This window comes from Urocitellus parryii, chromosome 3 (genome assembly GCF_045843805.1).
Source record: "Urocitellus parryii isolate mUroPar1 chromosome 3, mUroPar1.hap1, whole genome shotgun sequence".
Taxonomy (NCBI): Eukaryota; Metazoa; Chordata; class Mammalia; order Rodentia; family Sciuridae; genus Urocitellus; species Urocitellus parryii.
The window spans coordinates 173,337,958-173,358,994 of NC_135533.1; the positions used below are offsets into that span (position 1 = coordinate 173,337,958).

The following is a 21,037-nucleotide window of genomic DNA, read 5'->3' on the forward strand; positions in this document are numbered from 1 at the left end:
TATAAAGAGTTCAGGATATATATGCTTCAGATGATCTGGAGTCTCAAGGAAGACATGAGACAGCAAAATCAGACAATGAAAGATCACATTGACAAACAAATCCAGGAAGTAAAAGATCAATTTCACAGGGAGATAGAGGTAATAAAAAACAAACAAATTGAAATTATAGAAATGCAGGAAACAATAAACCAACTTAAAAACTCAATTGAGAATACTACCAGCAGAGTAGATCACTTAGAAGAGAGAACATCAGACAATGAAGACAAAGTATTTCAACTGGAAAAGAACATAGACAGCTCAGCAAGTCTGCTAAGAAACCATGAGCAGAACATCCAAGAATTATGGGACAATATCAAAAGACCAAATTTAAGAGTCATTGGGATACAGGAAGGCACAGAGCTCCATTCCAAAGGAATAAACAGTCTATTCAGTGAAATAATACGAGAAAACTTCCCAGAATTGAAGATTGAGACAGAATCCCAAATCCTAGAAGCCTACAGGACGCCGAATGTGCAAAATCATAAGAGATCCACACCTAGACACATTATAATGAAGAAGTCCAACATACAGAATAAGGAGAGAATTTTAAAAGCTGCAAGAGAAAGAAAGCAGATTACATTTAGGGGTAAACCAATCAGGATAACAGCTGATCTCTCAACACAGACTCTGAAAGCTAGAAGATCCTGGAATAACATATTTCAAACACTGAAAGACAATGGGCTCCAACCAAGAATCGTGTATCCGGCGAAATTAAGCTTCAGGTTAGAAGATGAAATTAAAACCTTCCACGATAAACAAAAGTTAAAAGAATTCGCAGCTAGAAAACCATCTCTTCAAAAAATCCTTGGCAAAACATTACAGGAAGAGGAAATGGAAAATAACATTGAAAACCAACAATGGGAGGTAGGACAGTAAAGGGGGGAAAGTAGTCAAAGAGGATAACAAATCAGGTTTAGTAACATCAATAAACAAATATGGATAGAAGAACAAACCATATCTCAATAATAACCCTAAATGTTAATGGCTTAAACTCACCAATTAAGAGACACAGGCTAGTAGAATGGATCACAAAACAAGACCCAACAATATGCTGTCTACAGGAGACGCATTTGATAGGAAAAGATATACATAGACTGAAGGTGAAAGGTTGGGAAAAATCATATCACTCATATGGACCGCGGAAACAAGCAGGAGTGTCCATACTCATATCTAATAAAATAGATTTCAAGCCAAAGCTAATCAAAAGGGATATAGAAGGACACTTCATACTGCTCAAGGGAACCATACACCAACAAGACATAACAATCATAAATATATATGCCCCAAATAATGGTGCAGCTGTGTTCATCAAGCAAACTCTTCTCAAGTTCAAGAGTCTAATAGACCAACATACAATAATCATGGGAGACTTCAACACACCTCTCTCACCACTGGACAGATCTTCCAAACAAAAGTTAAATAAGGAAACTATAGAACTCAATAACACAATTAACAACCTAGACTTAATTGACATATATAGACTATACCACCCAACATCAAGTAGCTACACTTTTTTCTCAGCAGCACATGGAACCTTCTCAAAAATAGACCATATACTATGTCACAGGGCAACTCTTAGACAATACAAAGGGGTAGAGATAATACCATGCATCTTATCTGATCATAATGGAATGAAACTGAAAATCAATGATAAAAGAAGAAAGGAAAAAGCAAGCATCACCTGGAGAATGAACAATAGGTTGCTGAGTGATCAATGGGTTTTAGAAGACATCAAGGAGGAAATTAAAAAATTCCTAGAGTTAAATGAAAACACAGACACAACATATCGGAATCTATGGGACACATTGAAAGCAGTTCTAAGAGGAAAATTCATTGCTTGGAGTTCATTCCTCAAAAAAAGAAAAAACCAACAAATAAATGATCTCCTACTTCATCTCAAAATCCTAGAAAAAGAAGAGCAAAACAACAGCAAAAGAAGTAGAAGGCAAGAAATAATTAAAATCAGAGCTGAAATTAATGAAATTGAAACAAAAAGAAACAATTGAAAAAATTGACAAAACTAAAAGCTGGTTCTTTGAAAAAATAAATAAAATTGACAGACCCTTAGCCATGCTAACGAAGAGAAGAAGAGAGAGAACCCAAATTACTAGCATACGGGATGAAAAAGGCAATATCACAACAGACACTTCAGAAATACAGAAGATAATAAGAAAGTACTTTGAATCCTTATACTCCAATAAAATAGAAGATAGTGAAGGCATAGATAAATTCCTTGAGTCCTATGATCTGCCCAGATTGAGCCAGGAGGATATAGACAACCTAAACAGACCAATAACAATAGAGGAAATAGAAGAAACCATCAAAAGACTACCAACTAAGAAAAGCCCAGGACCGGATGGGTATACAGCAGAGTTTTACAAAACCTTTAAAGAGGAACTAACACCAATACTTTTCAAGCTATTTCAGGAAATAGAAAAAGAGGGAGAACTTCCAAATTCATTCTACGAGGCCAACATCACCCTGATTCCGAAACCAGACAAAGACACATCAAAGAAGGAAAACTACAGACCAATATCTCTAATGAACCTTGATGCAAAAATCCTCAATAAAATTCTGGCGAATCGGATTCAAATACATATCAAAAAAATTATACATCATGATCAAGTAGGATTCATCCCTGGGATGCAAGGCTGGTTTAATATACGGAAATCAATAAATGTTATTCACCACATCAATAGACTTAAAAATAAGAACCATATGATCATCTCAATAGATGCAGAAAAAGCATTCGACAAAGTACAGCATCCCTTTATGTTCAAAACTCTAGAAAAATTAGGGATAACAGGATCATACCTCAACATTGTAAAAGCAATCTATGATAAGCCACAGGCCAGCATCATTCTGAATGGAGAAAAATTGAAGGCATTCCCTCTAAGATCTGGTACAAGACAGGGATGCCCTCTCTCACCACTTCTGTTCAACATAGTCCTCGAAACACTGGCCAGAGCAATTAGACAGTCAAAAGAAATTAAAGGCATAAAAATAGGAAAAGAAGAACTTAAATTATCACTATTTGCAGATGATATGATTCTATACCTAGCAGACCCAAAAGGGTCTACAAAGAAGCTATTAGAGCTAATAAATGAATTCAGCAAAGTGGCAGGATATAAGATCAACACGCATAAATCAAAGGCATTCCTGTATATCAGCGACAAATCCTCTGAAACGGAAATGAGGACAACTACTCCATTCACAATATCCCCCCCAAAAATAAAATACTTGGGAATCAACCTAACAAAAGAGGTGAAAGATTTATACAATGAAAATTACAGAACCCTAAAGAAAGACATAGAAGAAGACCTTAGAAGATGGAAAAATATACCCTGCTCATGGATAGGCAGAACTAACATCATCAAAATGGCGATATTACCAAAAGTTCTCTATAAGTTCAATGCAATGCCAATCAAAATCCCAACAGCATATCTTGTAGAAATAGATAAAAGAATCATGAAATTCATATGGAATAATAAAAGACCCAGAATAGCAAAAACAATACTAAGCAGGAAGTGTGAATCAGGCGGTATAGTGATACCAGACTTCAAACTATACTACAGAGCAATAGTAACAAAAACAGCATGGTACTGGTACCAAAACAGGCGGGTGGACCAATGGTACAGAATAGAGGACACAGTAACCAATCCACAAAACTACAACTATCTTATTTTTGATAAAGGGGCTAAAAGCATGCAATGGAGGAAGGATAGCATCTTCAACAAATGGTGCTGGGAAAACTGGAAATCCATTTGCACCAAAATGAATCTGAATCCCTATCTCTCGCCGTGCACAAAAGTTAACTCAAAATGGATCAAGGAGCTTGATATTAAATCAGAGACACGGCATCTGATAGAAGAAAAAGTTGGTTATGATCTACACGCTGTGGGATCGGGCTCCAAATTCCTTAATAGGACACCCATAGCGCTAGAGTTAACAAATAGAATCAACAAATGGGACTTACTCAAACTAAAAAGTTTTTTCTCAGCAAAAGAAACAATAAGAGAGATAAACAGGGAGCCTACATCCTGGGAACAAATCTTTACTCCACACACTTCAGATAGAGCCCTAATAACCAGAATATACAAAGAACTCAAAAAATTAGACAATAAGATAACAAATAACCCAATCAATAAATGGGCCAAGGACCTGAACAGACACTTCTCAGAGGAGGACATACAATCAATCAACAAGTACATGAAAAAATGCTCACCATCGCTAGCAGTCAGAGAAATGCAAATCAAAACTACCCTAAGATACCATCTCACTCCAGTAAGACTGGCAGCCATTAGGAAGTCAAACAACAATAAGTGCTGGAGAGGATGCGGGGAAAAGGGCACTCTTGTTCATTGCTGGTGGGACTGCAAATTGGTGCAGCCAATTTGGAAAGCAGTATGGAGATTTCTCGGAAAGCTGGGAATGGAACCACCATTTGACCCAGCTATTCCCCTTCTGGGTCTATTCCCTAAAGCCCTAACAAGAGCATGCTACAGGGACACTGCTACATCGATGTTCATAGCAGCTCAATTCACGATAGCAAGACTGTGGAACCAGCCTAGATGCCCTTCAATAGATGAATGGATAAAAAAAATGTGGCATTTATACACTATGGAGTATTACTCTGCATTAAAAAATGACAAAATCATAGAATTTGGAGGGAAATGGATGGCATTAGAGCAGATTATGCTAAGTGAAGCTAGTCAATCTTTAAAAAACAAATACGAAATGACTCCTTTGATATAAGGGGTGTAAACAAGGACAGGGTAGGGACGAAGAGCTTGAGAAGAATATTTACAGTAAACAGGGATGAGAGGTGGGAGGGAAAGGGAGTGAGAAGGGAAATTGCATGGAAATGGAAGGCGATCCTCAGGGTTATACAAAATGTCATATAAGAGGAAAGGAGGGGCAAGACAAGATAATACAATGGAAGACATGATTTACAGTAGAAGGGGTAGAGAGAGAAAAGGGGAGGGGAGGGGAGGGGAGGGGAGGGGGGATAGTAGACAATAGGACAGACAGCAGAATACATCAGACACTAGAAAGGCAATATGTCAATCAATGGAAGGGTAACTGATGTGATACAGCAATTTGTATACGGGGTAAAAGCGGGAGTTCATAATCCACTTGAATCAAACCGTGTAATATGATGTATTAAGAACTATGTAATGTTATGAACGACCAATAAAAAAAAAAAATTTAAAAGGACCCAGCATCTTGGAAGGCTGAGGCAGGAGGATCATGAGTTCAAAGCCAGCCTTAGCAAAAGAGATGCATTAAGCAACTCAGTGAAACCCTGTCTCTAAATAAAATACAAAATAGGGCTGGGCATGTGGCTCAGTGGTTGAGTTACCCTGAGTTCAATCCCTGGTACCACCACCACCCCCCAAAAAAATGCACAAAGGAAAGAAAATGAATGAGGTTAAAATAAGGAGGAGAAATCAACATGTTAGGAGAAAGAGTAAGATTTTAAATGAAGTCATAATAGGAACCAGATGAGAAACTTAAATTTTAAAAAAACATTTCAAAGAAAACAAACCAAAAAGAGAAGGAATCGGTAGGAAAAAATGATTAGAATTATTTTATATTTCTATGGAATAATAAAGAGTATACTGGGCTAGGATTGTGGCTCAGAGGTAGGGCGCTCGCCTAGTGTGCTCACCTAGTATGCGTGGGACCTGGGTTCGATCCTCAGCATCACATAAATATAAAGATACGGTGTCCACCTGTAACTAAAAAATAAATATGTATATATATATATATATATATATATTTTAAAAAGAGTATACTGGTTCTCGCTTCAAAGTTAATTTCCCTGTGAGGTCTCAGGCAAGTTACTTCACTTCCCTGATTACGTAATATGACAATGTCAACACCAACACCTCAAAGAGCTGTTCTGAGTAACAAAGCCCAGCACTGAGCTCCACCCCAGGAAGCCTTCTATTTAATGATGGTGGTGATAATGATGATTTATGATGTTAACAGCATCCACCAGGACTTCCCAAGATGTGATTCCATGAAACTTCCTCCATCAGTATGATAAACCCAGCAATTCTCAGATGTACAGTGCTACACATATTCCCAGCAAGGCAGCTGTGGTTTCAGAAAATGCAGTTGTTTTGGCCATTCTCCTTCGATCTTCTACACAAGCATATTTGTGTCTATAGGGCAGCAAAATAAAGAGCCAACATACAAAGATAATCACAGCCAAGAAAAAAGGGGAAAGACAGTGAGTTTTTAAAAAAATATTTCATGTCCTCTGGAAAGGCTGTGTCATTACATGCCCAACATCACCACGCTCAACACAAGCATCCTCAAGTCTCCACTACCCTCCAATTATCCCTTTACTTCTAAGGATTGTTTAGGAGGCGTCCAAATACTACACATTTAAAACTTAACAGGCACAAACCTCAATGTGTCTCAAGTTTCCAGTGTGCAATTGGCAAGGACTCGGTCATTGTGTAGTATTCTGTCTTTTAAAGCAACTAAAACTTGAGTCCTTAAAAAAAAACAACTAAACCTTGACAGGCATCAGAAAAATATTGCAACAGACACCACTGGCAGTAAAACTGGAAGGGACCATGAAGGCAGAGTGGAATATCTACATTAAGAGTCATTTCTGCTATCTAAGGCACACTCAGACCTTGCAATTTCCTTGCTGTGTTGATTCTACCAGAATGGCACAGGCCTATGCCACGTTCTAAAAGAACGTCACCTGGCAATGCATTCCTATTTGGATGTGAATGGGAAAAGCAACATTTTATGGAAGATCATCTGTCTAAACAAGGGTTAATTTCTAGTACACTAGGTGATGAGGGTGCTCTTGACACCAGGAATTAAATTAAATCAAGCAATTAAATCGGGATGGGGAGGATTGCAACTTTTTAGAGAATTTTTTTTCTTTTTAACCTGGGGTGCTTTAACCACTGAATCACATCCCCAACGCTTTTTAAATTTTTTTTTCCTGGATACAGGGTCCCCTAAGTTGCCCAGACTGTCCTCAAATTTGCAATCCTCTGGTCTAAGCCTCCACAGTCTTTGGGATTACAGGCATGTGCCACTGCATCTGGCTTACAATTGATTAATTTTTATTTTTATTTTTGTGGTAGTAGGTATTTAACCTAGGGCTTTGCACATGCTAGGCAAGTACTCTACCTCTGAGATACACCCCAGCTCTGCAACCAATTTTTTTTATCTTTGATACCAGGGATTGAACCCAGGGTTACTTAACCACTGAGCTACATCCCCAACACTTTTTATCTTTTATTTTGAGACAGGGTCTAGTGAGAGGTCTAAGTTGCTTAGGACCTGGCTAAATTGCTGAGGCTTGCCTGGATTTTCTATCCTCATGCCTCAATCTCCCAAGTAACTGGGATTACAGGTGCGCACCACCAGACCCAGCTTTTAGATATATTAAGGCTGAGGAGGAGATATTAAAAACAAGAAAAGAAAAGCAATACTTAATAGACTTAAAAGAATCTAATCTTAGAGTGGCAGCTAATCTCCCTAAACAGACTTCTGAGAAGGAGATGTGTCAAGTGTTGATAAAGTATTTCCTTGGTAAATGACCACTGGCCCTGGTGTGCAGCACTCAAAGAACAGAGAACCCCCGCCATGAATCTGAGATTCTCTGCAAGGAAAGAACTCTGCTCCATTAATAACTTTTAAAATCATGCGCTAACTAATTCGTGGTGGCAGTCCAAATCCTTCCATCAAACTTCATTATGCGATCAGGCCGAGTTCAAAGATATATGCAGGGAAAAGAGAAAAACTCATGTCTACAGAAAATTGGTGGGGAGGGGTAGGGAACAAAATCCTGCAAGTTTTAAAGTGAGGAAAGGAAGCTGAAACTAGAGGACATGGTCAAGTGGGTCAAAAAAAATAAATAAAGATTTTGATTGCATAAAAAGCCACACATGAGTTCAGATTTTAATGTGATACACATTAATACTTGCTATTTTAATATTTGCCTTTACTAGAGATGTAGTAGGATTCTGCCTGAGGCAAGATTTTTTAATAGCAATAATAAAAATACTTAATGGTACTTAGAGCAAAGCACGTGTGGTCATGTTTTAAAGAAGGAAAGGAAAAGGTAATTCTGAACATCTGTACTACATTTCCACATGATAAAACCGCTATACTCCAAAATTATCTTGAAGTTTGATGGTCTGGGGGGGAGGGTGGCAGTTCACATAGAGAAATGTTTATTCAAAAAACAAAGTGAGACTCAAAAGCCATTTTGAGGAGAATGGGGACAGCAACCTTTATTGTAAAATAAAATTGCCAATTAATAGCATGTCTGGTAGTCAGAAAGTAAGGTTTATGTATCTTCTCAGGTCCATAATTATTGCCTACATAAATACTCCTGAGAATCAATATCTTTTATTTTCATAAAGTCCCAACCTTCCCACACAGTAGCTCAGATCAAAAATACCACCCTATCACCTCCCTTAGATTTCTTTTCCTGAATTTACCTACATTTTCTGAGAGGCTAGGAGTAAAGCAGGGGACAGTTCCCGCCCACTCTGTGTGTGTCTGTGTAAGTCTCTGTGTAGTCTCTGTGTGTGTTCGTGTCTCTGTGTGTATCTATGCCTCTCTCTGTGCCTGTGTGTGTCTGTCTGTGTCTGTCTCGCCATATTTCTGTTTCTGTGTGTCTCTGTCTCTTCTGTATGTGTCTCTGTGTGTGTCCCTTTCTCTCTCCTCTCTCTCTCTCTCTCTCTCTCTCTCTCTCTCTCTCTCTCTCACACACACACACACACACACACACACTCACACACACACACACACACACACACTCACACACACACTCACACACACCATTTCTGGTTTTCAAGCTCAAACCTCCACCCCACCTCGCCTTAGGACATCTGCTTCCTAAATTCAATCCCCTGCAGTTAGTCTTTGGATCAAGAAGTACAGCAATCTTCTTGACTTTCTTCAGTAAAACAGTTTCAAGCAGGTGTGGCTAGGAATTTCTGTACTTGCCCATGGCCATAGACCAGTCACCAAAGGATTTGTCATTCACTCTTCACCAGCAGTTCACAATTGATTTCACCCCCCCAGGAGATATCTTGCAATGGCTGAAGATATTTTTATTGTTGTTGAAATGGTTTAAGGAAGGGTGGGGTTGCTACCTGAATCTTGTAGGTAGAAGCCCTAGATGCTTTTAAACATGCTACAAAGCAACAAAATAAAGGGGGGGGGGGGAGCCCTTACAACAATGAATTGTCTTTTCCAAAATATCAATAGTGCAGAGACTGAAAAACGCTAGGCTACATCAAGGAAGCAAAATTCAAAGCGTTTAGAATCCCTGCAACCTCTGTGCCAAACTAGAAACAAAAAGTGATCCCCTTCACATTCAAGCTGGGGTGTTTAGGAAAGTAGATTTTGCTTTACCAAATTTCAGAAGAGTAATGAAATAGGTGCCTATTGGGAGTTATAAATACAATTTTAATGTCACACTACTGACATAGAAATCTGAAATATGTAATGAAAACTAGATAAAAAGTAAGGCTGGCTTGGGGAGGCAAAGCATTTCTTTCTGAAAGTGTACTAATTATAAAGTAAAGAAAATTGAAAAGAAGACCAACTTTGAACAGATGAAGTGGGAAAGGTCCAACTCTACATGCCTCCCACTTTCTTGTCCTTATTCTCTGCTCACAAAAACTGGTCTATTCCCTAAGAATTCATGGAGGGCCAAGTATTTTCACTTTCCTAAGCCTACAATGGACAGGGAGGGAGACTCACCCTGCTGCTATCTTCTACACAGCACTGTTTAACCTGGCTCGGTGACCTCACAGATTTACAGACAAAATTCCCTGATAAGATGTGGCAAGAAAAAAAAAAAAAACCTTTGCATTTTTCCTTGTTTGCATGTAAAAAGAAAATAACCCTGTATGAGAAGTCAGAAGACCAAAATCCTAGTCTACTCTCTATCAGTCTGAATCACTGACAGTCTCAAGGAGTGTTTAGCAACAAGGAACCTAGCACCAACAGGCCCACATTTGAATCCCAGATCATTTACTACTTGCTCTGAGAACCTGAACCAAGCACATCACCCTCAGGACCTCAGCCTCCTCATCTGAGAAGCAGGAAAACCATCATCCATTTCAGCACATCATTAGGAGCATAAAAAAGGCACTCCTTGGGAAGTGATTAGCACAGCCGGATCTCACAGTATTCTCAGTAAATATTACATGTCATCAAAACTTCTCTGAGCCCCGGTGTCCCAGGGTTGCTGGGAACATCAGAAGAAATCATTATAATGGAGCATGTTCTATAAACTACTAGGCCTCCTCCACATGTAAGGTATTAATTAATGTTCCCACATAAGAAAGGATGAGCCTTGATATAGCCAACCCTGTCTCAACTTCCCATTACCATGGCTTATGAAACACACTAACATAACCACAGTACAAGGGCTTGTAGTCCTTTCTCACTACTGAGGTTTTATTTGTGGTGTATTGTTTTACCAGACAATGATGACGACTTCTGTCAACTAACGAAAAAATATTTTTCAGGGAGCCATCACTCCACTCTTAGGGCAAAAAGGACAGTAATCTGTCTCTCCCAGTATGACTTCCTGACATTCTCTGGATCCCCCTGGAGCCTTTATCCACCTCCCCAACCACTTCCTTTTCCCAGCAGGTTCTAAAATGCCTTGTGTCTAATGGCCCCCTGGGGCTCCAACCATCTCTGTTACTGTAAAAAGCAGCCAATTACACATATTGATTTTAATGAGTGTAATTGGCTGCTGTATACGGGATAAAATTGGGAGTTCATAACTCATTTGAATCAAACTGTGAAATATGATGTATGAGGAACTATGTAATGTTTTGAATGACCAACAATAAAAAAAAAATAAATAAAAAAAAAAAAAAAAAAAAAAAAAAAAAAATCAATATGGGGTAAAACCTGAACCATTTCAAATTAGCATGTAGCATTCAAATTTTAAAGAATGCATTAGAATTAAAAGATAAAGCAAAATATGCTAAAAAGAAATGAATATATTTCCTGTCATCTAAATTGGAAGAGTAGAAGTTATAAAATTGTACTTGTAGATGCATTGTCAATTAGGGAGCGGAAATAGCATTTTTCTACAAAGATGCTTTGTTGGCATCTATCCTGAATGAAGTGCTAGGAGAAAATGGAACTTATAGAAAACAAGGAGAATGAGAATTACATTGACATCAGTCAATGAAAATTCTATGAAATCTCATAAGAGAGAGAATATTCAATTGGTCATGTTCTCTGGTCATAAGACTCATTTGAGAATGAATGCCTTTAAAGGCTCCAGGGAGTAAAAGCCAATCCCTGCGCCTGATACTCAGAGCCCCCAGTGAAGTGATCCCACACCATCTATTCAGCTTTATTTCCTCCCTCTCCTGAAAGGTAGAGTTTCATGAGTCCCAAATTTGATGCACTCCAAACCCACCACAGTTCCCACATCTATGGCTCCACTCAGCCATCCCTTCTCCAGTCAGACCTCTTCACAAGCCGAGTGTTGAAATTCTTCCTGCCTTTAAGGTTCAGTTCTGCCATGGTTTAAGCTGGTCATCCATTTTCCTGCTTTTGGCTGTTCAGCATTTAAGTACCCTTTGAGATCCTCTTGGTGAAACCAATCCAAGGATTAATAGCAAGCAGTGGTGACAAGTACAAATTCTACAGCCAGAATGCCTGGGGTCTGATCTTGGCCCTAGCACTTGTGAATGAGGAAAATACCACTTTGTGCCTCAGTTTCCTTATCTGTGTAAAGATGGTGATGACAGTATTACTTAGTACAGCATCGGGCTATACCTGGAATAAGCATCATTGAGTACGAGTTGTTTTATTGCCCACCTGAATCTATGAACAAGATCATAAAACTGCCACCATGCTTCCACAGCATGCTACATATGGACGTTCCAGATAGGCCCAACAACATCCAACACATTTTGCAAAAACTGAAAGGAGATTTCCAGGTACTCCAAAACTCCCACTTCACTCCAAACATACAGCAATGATAAAGAACACATAAAATAACATGGAACTTATGAAGTCAGTATGCACCTTCCCAATACTCGCAAACCACAGAACAATTCTCTAGTTATTTTTCAATCATTAAAATATATTATCGAACAAAAGCAATATCTGAGGCCTGGGAATATTGATGAAATGAACTGATCAGGTTAAAAAAAAGCTTTCTATATTAAAATAGGAAATAATCATTCAGTTTTATAATATACATGTGAAATAGCATTTATAAAAGATCTTCTATATAAAAACGGTATGTTTGTTTGGGAATATTTTCTATCATAAGCTTTGTTGGTAGAAATAGAATGTATTGAATCAATTAGATTTAGAAATGCCTGCATCAGCAAAATCATGGCTCAGCAGAACCATACACAAATTGTGTTAAAGAGAAAGAGACTATACGGTTTGGAGAAAGGGGCACCAAAGTGGCATCTATAAGTTTGGGACAGGGATTACATAGGGGAGGTTTGAGCCATCAATAAAAGACCTAAAAACTCAAGAACTTCTTGATCACAACCTTTGCCCTGGTGAATCTCCCACTGGCCTCAGAAATCTGACCAAGAATTCATGTTACCTGCTTCTCCTTTCTGCCCACCCACAGCGCAGAGGGAAGCTCAGGTCCCATCTCCTGCAGGTTATGCCTGTCTTGGATTATTAGCAAATGTGGCCCCCATGACTTGAGTCTTCATCTGCCCCTACAACTAAAAAAAGGCAAACTGCACTGCCAGAAGGTATTAGAATAGGAGATCAATGGGCTTGGCAGTTAAAGAGTGAGACATGTCCCAAGTCCACTGACTTTCTTCTGAGGACCAGTCAAGAAAAATAGTATGCAGGTTAAGCATAAGAGGATCCTGATATAAAAACCCATTTTTTTCTTTAATCAGATCAGCAATATTTAGGGTACTTTACAGGGAACAGTATGTTCTTTGCAGGAAAACCTAAAGAACAAGGTAAACCATTACCACATTAAACACTGTCTTATCAAATCAACCTGTATCAAAATGCATCACAATACACTAGTGAGTAATGCTGGGGCTCAGCCAAGCCTGGGGCTTACATTAGCCATAGTTCCTGGGCAATGATTTCCATCTTCCAAATAAGTTGAGATCACAACCTTTTCACCATTGTTTCCTACCAGACAAAGGAGTGGGTGTCACCCTCAGCCTTTTCCAGACCATTGAAAGACAACAAGATAGTAAAGCAACCCACCCACCCCATGTGCAATTCCTGCCAACTCCAAACATCCTGAAACAATAGGCTGAACAAGACCAGAAGACAGGGTTTATGTGAGGTCCAACACCTCTGCCTGAGAATGAATCATAAAACCACTAGCACTCCATTCCCCAGCATTACACCATCTAGCCTCAACCTGGTCCAACCATGCATAATGAAAAAGAAATCAAGAACATACTGAACTTTTTTAAAACCTCAAGTACATTTTAAACTCTGTTTTAGATTCATTTAAATTAACCTAGGTCAGGCAACCACTTTATTCAAGCAGAGTTATTCTTACTGGTTTAATAGCAAAAGTGGTCAGACACATTTTTCTATTAAAAAATTTTAAAATAACCTGATAGAAGTACATTGTAAAACTCAGTGGAGACTATGGAAACAGCTTACGATAAACTTGGCCTTACAAAATAACTAATGAAGGAAATTTCTCAGTTACTTGGCACAGGGAAACAACTATTTGTATATTATTAAGTATTTCGTTGGTCACAACTAATAGCACAATTTTCATTTTCTAAAATAGCATTTTTCAAAAATGTCTTAAAAGGACACCAATGCAGCAAGAGAACAGTGAGCCAAATACTCTTGAGAAGCTCTGCCTTCCCCAGTCTGCTGCCTGGAAATGAGCACTACACACTGGCATATTGGAGAATAGGAGGTTGTGGTAAACTCGGTAGAACCCAGCATGTCCCCAAGTTCATTTGGCCCTCAAGCCCCTTTTCTCTCATAACACATCAACTTACCACAAAATGGCTATTCTGCCCAGCACACTTTGGGCAAGATTCTTTGAGAAAAGGAATATAAATAAGTAGTTTAAGAGCTGAGACTCTAGAGTCAGCCTGATTCAAATAACAGCTATACATTTGTTAGCTGTGTGACACTGAGCAAACTTCTTGATGTCACTTGTCCCAGGTAAAATGGCCAAATAATGGCAGCTACCTCCTAGGACATGGGCCTTTTCTCCTGACTAGAACAGTCTTCTGAGATCCTCACATAGCTGACTCCTTTTTGTCATTAGGTCTCAGTTTATATTGTCACCCCCTCCAAGTCACTCCCAGCTCACTAGTGCTTTATCTTCTTCAGGACATTTTCTTAACTATGAAATTGTCATCTATTTCTTCCCAATAGAATTCAAGCACCCATGAAGCCAAATTATGGTTTTCTTTGCTATATTCCCAAACAGATCTTCAATAAGAATTCACCCAATTAATGAATAAATGAATTAGTGAATAAATAAACAAATGAGGTAGTTTTGTGAGTTCACCATTAATCAGTGTAGAGCACTTCATAGTGCCTGACACACAAACAACTATACAGACCCTTTTGAAAACTTTTGATAAACTATGAGTGGTTAATGCACTTATAATCTCAATTCTTTCAATTTCTAACTTTCAGATGCAGTGAGTCTTCTTAATACATTGAGGACATTTCATTTATTCAGAGGTATGCCAATAAATAAGCATTCAGGAATGAAATAGGGGTGAGCCATGAGAGTAGTATTTACCAATTTCCATGGTGATAATATTCCAACTAGGACTAATTTCAGGATATCAATGATTTAATGGACAACTCACACACAACTCCTGAAATTTTTTTTTTAATATTTATTTATTTATTTATTTTTAGTTCTGGGCAGACACAACATCTTTGTTGGTATGTGGTGCTGAGGATCGAACCCGGGCCGCACGCATACCAGGCGAGCGCGCTACCGCTTGAGCCACATCCCCAGCCCTCCTGAAATTTTAATAAATGACTCTCAGAAGCTACTACAACCCTTCTCTTGGAAAGGATTCTTTCATGTCTCCAAGTCTTATTCATTGAGTTCAAATTGAAAATGACTTTTATATAGAGACACATATTCTACATTCTTTTCTTCTTGATGACCCAAGACATGGCCTATCCACAGAGGTTAGTTTGATGCTCAAGGAGATGAGTTGGATGTTCTGGGCTTCATTTTCTGAACCACCCTTTGTATGCATTCAAATTGATGGTCAATGCTCTAAACATGATCTGTATCCACGCTAGACCATTGTGAGAGGACCAACCAGTTTCAGAAAACACAAGTGGAATTGTTTTTAGCCACATAACAGGATGAATGTAGCATCTATTAAGTATTACCAAATAACAGAATCTAATAATAGAAGAAGAGTGAGTCCACCCTGACTACTAGATGCTGTAGAGTAATGAATAATGCTGCAGATGAAGGTTTCTCTGGCATCATAGCCTTGCTGTACATACAACATTGTCCCTTGGTACTCAAAATAAAAGCTGTTTGTTCAACTGTAGTGATTCTCTATCAACCATAACTTTGAGAAAACACAAGCAAAATTTTAAAATCCAAAGTCAATCTACATGCAAGTAATAAATACCAGGATTATTATTTCTCTTCTGTAAACTACATGGGAAGTTTATGGAGTGAGACAGGGAGAGGACTAATATCTGATCTACTGTATTAGCTATCTATTACTATAACAAATCATTTCAGAATTCATCAGCATAAAAAAACACACGTTTATTAACTCACAGATTCCATTAGTCAGTAATCCAGGCATAGCTTACCTGGTTTCTCTGCTTCATGGTCTCTCACAAGCTGTAAAGTGTCAGCCCAGAGGCTGTCATTCCATCTGAGGGCTTGACTGTACAAGGTTCCACCTCTAAGCACACTAAGTGACTGTAGGCAGTTTTCAGTGATTCAAAGCTGTCAGACTGAGTACTTCCATTCCTCACTGTATATTGGCTGGAGACTACCCTCACCTCTTACCACATGAGCCTTTCCACATAGCAGCCTGCTTTACCAAAGCATGAAAGTGAAGGAGGCAACACAGTCTGCTAGCAAGATTGAAATAATAGTCTTAAGAAACCTAATCATGGATGTGACATTGACATCTCATTACCTTTGCCATATTCTATTGTTTATATGCAAGTCACACATTAGCCAATACTCAAGGAAGGGAAATTACAGAAGGATGTGAATCCAAGAGGCAGGGATCACTGGGGATCATCTTACAAGTCTTCCCACCATATTCATTCTCTTGGAATATGGATGGGAAGACTCTGCTCAACAAAACATCGCTTCAAGTATCTCAGTATGAAACAAAGCCATGTGGCTTCCCAAGTATGTGGCTAAGATCTCATGAAAAAATAAAAGAAAACCATAAGGGAGAATCAGAATAGAGATCATTAGGTTTGAAGACAAAGTTTGTTCAAATGTTCTAACCAAATACAATCTCCATCAGAGAAAACTCCTGGGAGCATTTGCATTTTAGCAAATCCCAACATGAAAGTCAGGTTTTCTGAACAAGTGACTCACAAGAAGGAATGCCCATCTGAACAGGTAGTCAATGCCAAGAAATCTAGTCTGCTCTGGAATTATTTATTGCTGTAGAATATTTTGAAATATATTTAATGCCACTTTATTGCTTATGATTTGCTGTGTGATGCATGTCCCCTTCAGTATATTTGCCTACATGACACTTTCAAGGTCTGTATCCACCACAGTGGCAAGTAACTTCTGGAACAATTTCAAACCCTGGCTGTCACCCACATTTTTTTCTAACCTTTACCCAACCACATATTCTCAGATATCTGAGCATCACAACATTTCAATGGTGGTAGAAAACCAGACAGACTGTCTGTAAAGGACTTCAATGATTTAATCCACTAAGGGCAAAACACATACTCAGAAAACCCAAAACACTGTGTCCTAGACAAATGTAAATGCAGACAAAGATTATCTTAAATGTAAACGTTCAAAATTGGTCTGCACAGTTTACCATTCTTTCCAGAAACACCCATTTGTTTTACTTCCTGTACATTCTACCCTCAATTCAGTTATAAAAAATATTTAAGTTCACTCTGTTGCTAATAACCTATTTGTTTTGTTCCTTTAAAGAGATGATGTTTGATAAACAAATAAGCTTAAGTAGTGCTGTACTTAAAAGACCCCAAAACTATCGCCACCTGTGGGAAACAACTGTAAACCACTTTAGGATTATCATGTGCTGCACATGCTTGGATCCCGAGTACCTGAATATGAATGGAATGCATATGTGGTGAAAAGAGGAAGAAACTAAGGTAAAATTCCAGTTTAATATGGTCATAAGCAGACAGAATGATTATAAAGCAGATGATGAAGGAAATTTTATTAAAGCTGAAGATATCTTCCCACCTATGAAAATAACTTGCTAACAACTTAATTTATAAAATAAGAGAAAGTGAGTGAATGTCTTACCTCTCTCAGATGAATGTTTTCCTTCTCTTTCTGGTCTAAAATTACTTCCAAGTGGCTGACCTGAGATTCAGCCTCTGCCATCCGGCGCGTCCGCTCGTTGTCATCCTCAAGGCTTTTGGATGGTAAACCTTTACTTTGCAACATCTCCAGGAGCTTTTTGATCGATTCATCTCGGGCGTTGAGGGTCTGTTTCTGTGTCTCGATTCTTAGCTCCATTTCCTCCAGGGTCTTCCTCAGCAGGAAGAGCTCCTTGGCCTGTCTATCATGCTCAGCCTGGAGCCTCCTGAAGTTCTCCTCCGTCAGCTCAATGGTGAAGTGCTCCGCTCCACGGTTGCCACTCTCCTGCTGCAGGAGGTGGTTGAGGTCTCTCTGGGTTCGCAGCTCATCCTGAAGAGCCTGGATTGTCAACTGCAGGTGCTACGATGAGAAAGACAGAGCAGGATAGGAAAAGTAAAAAAGTCAATGAAAGTGTCAGGCACTGTTTGCTGCTTCCACACCATGAAAATGGAATGTTAATCATGAGTTCCAGGGGGCCAGCCATGAAGTCCTCCATGGTGACTTCAGAAGCATGGGACAGCACATGGAAAGGGGGATATTAATTCAGTGATGCTTTCTGAATGTCTTAGGAGAAAAGAAATGTACACATACACAGAAACAGTATATTAGTGTCAATCACAAGGGAAAGTATACATCTATAGAGCTTTAATTTAGGAAGTGAAAGGGTTAGAGGGAAACTTTCACAAACACATCCTATTTATGCCCACAACACTCCAGACTCAGTATTCCTTGTTTCCTAAGATGTTCTTTATTCTACTATCCATTATTTTTCCTGTTAAATGTATGTCCGTTTAAAAATGAAAATAATGGCATCCACTACAAGTAGACATAAACAGGGACTTTTTAAAATTTTACTTATTTATTTTACAAATAAAGCTGCGAACAGGTTTAGTAAACAGGATTACTGCCTCTGCAAGCAAAAGGGAACAAATGCAGACACAGACAAACACACCCAAACACACAAGGAAGTGAGGCTATACAGAGCAAAACAAACAAGCTGCAAAGAGTGGACAAACCTTGGTTCTTCTGGCATCCAGTAACTGAACAGCATGAGAAATGGAAAAAAAAAATGAAGCAAAAAATCAACACAAAGAGAAGTCCAGTGCAAGCAAAGGATATTTAACAAAAAGCACTTAATCAACATAGAGTACCTTTACAGAAGGAAAAAAGAAAAAAAAAATCTTATTAGAGCAAAGACCCATAAGCTACACAGCATCTATAGCACTGAAGTTTGATACATGTTGGGGGAGGGGGGAAAGAAGTAAAAACGAAAAAGAAAAATAATAATTGTGAGGTTTATTCCATCTTTCATTTTCCTAAATCTCACAAGACCCAAAGTCTTGGGTGTCTTACCAGGGAGGAAATCACAACACTCCAAAAATACCCATATGTTGTTTCAGGTAGCCACTACAACCAAAATCAGAGTAGAAGCACCACAGAAACAAAATTGTTACCAGTTGTGAAAAAAGAAACCCTTGCATGAAGTCATTTGGTCAATTCAGCAACACCTTCCCCGCAGAGCCAATTGGAGGAGGCAGCCATAAGCCTGAAGGTATTTTTGTCCTAGGGACAAAACCAGGAGACTTCAAAAACAGCAATTACTCATTCATTCACAGACACATAATCCTATTTGTGGACAAAATACAATGCTAAACACAGGACTCAAGATGGACATAAAGCAAGACTCCTGCCCACAGGGCATTCACAATGTTATACATGATGGAAAACACTATGTCTACGTTATATAAACATTGGGATAGTCACCATTTTGAAATCCTATGGTTGATACTTAGAAGTGTTGAGATCTTTCTGAGAGTAGCCTATTACCAGAAACTAACACTGTGTGATACACCATTGGATCATATGAATATCTACTTCTCTTCACTATTTAGGAATGTCCACTGAGAACTTCTTAGATCATAGGAGACAAGTACCATTCTCATCCACATGCCACAGCACCTCTCAGAGTACTGCAGGGAAAGTAGCAACTGGTATGCATTAAACAATAGAGATTATGAATTATTTTTGTAATAAAATGCACCCATATAAAATGTAAAATTCAGTAGGCTGTAGAATATTCACAAAGTGCAATCATCAACACAACTTTTTTTTTTTCCTTTGGTGTTGCTGGGGATTGAAATTTGTGCCTGCAAGGCAAACACTCTACCAGCTGAGCTAGATCCCCAGCCCAACACAACACATTTTTGAACATTTTTATCACCTCAGAAAGAAACGCTTTACAAGTTACTCCCCATCCCCTTCACCCTTCCACAGCCCTGGTAACCACTAATTTACTTCCGGTCTTTATGGATTTACCCATGTTAGATATTTCGTAACAACAGAATCATATAGTAAGTGGTTTCTTTCACTTAGCATGTTTTCAAGGTTTATCCATGATATAATAAAGTCTCAGTATTTCATTCCTTTCTATAAGGATTATTCCAAAATTGGGATAAACCACATTTATCTATTTTTCAATTGATTCATACATGGATATTCATAGCAATGTTATTCATATTAGACAGAAAGTGGAAATATTCCATGTCAACAACTGACAAATAGGTAAATAAAGTATGATATTTTCATTCAATGGGATATTATTCAGCCATAAAAAGTATTAAAGCAGTAGTATATACTACAAGGATAAATGTTGAAAACATTTTGTCATTGTGAAAGAATTTAATCACAAAAGATTACAAATTTTATGATTCCACTAATGAATGTCCAGAATAAGCAAATTTATAGAAAATAAATTAATAATTGCCAGGAGGGTGGGAAAGAAGAAATGAACAGTAACTACTAAATAGTATGGGATTTCCTTGGGAGATGATAAAAATGTTCTAAGATGTTAGTTATACAGCTTTGTAAATATACTGAAACTGATGAATTTTACACTTTACATGGGATAAATATATACCTCAATAAAGCTGTAATAAAAAAATGAGGTGGAAACAAATGCTAATACAATATTTTTCCATATTGCACTAAACCAATCAAAACAAAGCCCACAAGAGAATATATAGCATTTAGTGATGTAGCTGCTGCCAAGTCTCTTGGGAGCATGCTTTAACAACTGTCTTCTGATTAAATATTCATCCTTTCTTCCTTCCTTTCAACTGGAGACTTAACCCAGGGGTACTCTACCACTGAGCTACATCCCTGGCCCCTTTTTATTTTTTATTTTGAGTTAGGAGCTAAGTTGTTCAGGCAGGCCTCAAATTGGTGATCCTCCTGCCTTAGCCTCCTAAACCACTGGGATTATAGGTGTGTGTCACCACACCCAGCTCAATTAAATATTATTGATGGCAAATCTTCATCCTTTGAAGATGGTTTGGATTTCTGAGATGATCCAAATTTATTTGGAGACAAACATGATAAATCAGGATGATCAGAATAGAAAGTATCTTTTCTGAGAGTAACCAAAATAAGATCTATTTTCTCGTATGGTTTATAAACTGG

At 38.3% G+C, this 21,037-nt stretch overlaps 1 protein-coding gene across 1 annotated transcript in view; it reads right to left on the minus strand.

Annotated features, from left to right (window-relative positions):
- The window catches only part of Erc2 (ELKS/RAB6-interacting/CAST family member 2), an 808,331-nt gene that overhangs the window by 648,897 nt on the left and 138,397 nt on the right, over window positions 1-21,037 (minus strand). Inside the window, exons 2-3 of the mRNA XM_077796473.1 lie at window positions 18,595-18,618; window positions 17,522-17,938 (exon numbers count right to left, since the gene is read on the minus strand). Of these exons, the coding sequence (XP_077652599.1) occupies window positions 17,522-17,938; window positions 18,595-18,618 (441 nt within the window). The remainder of the gene's footprint in view (window positions 1-17,521; window positions 17,939-18,594; window positions 18,619-21,037) is intronic.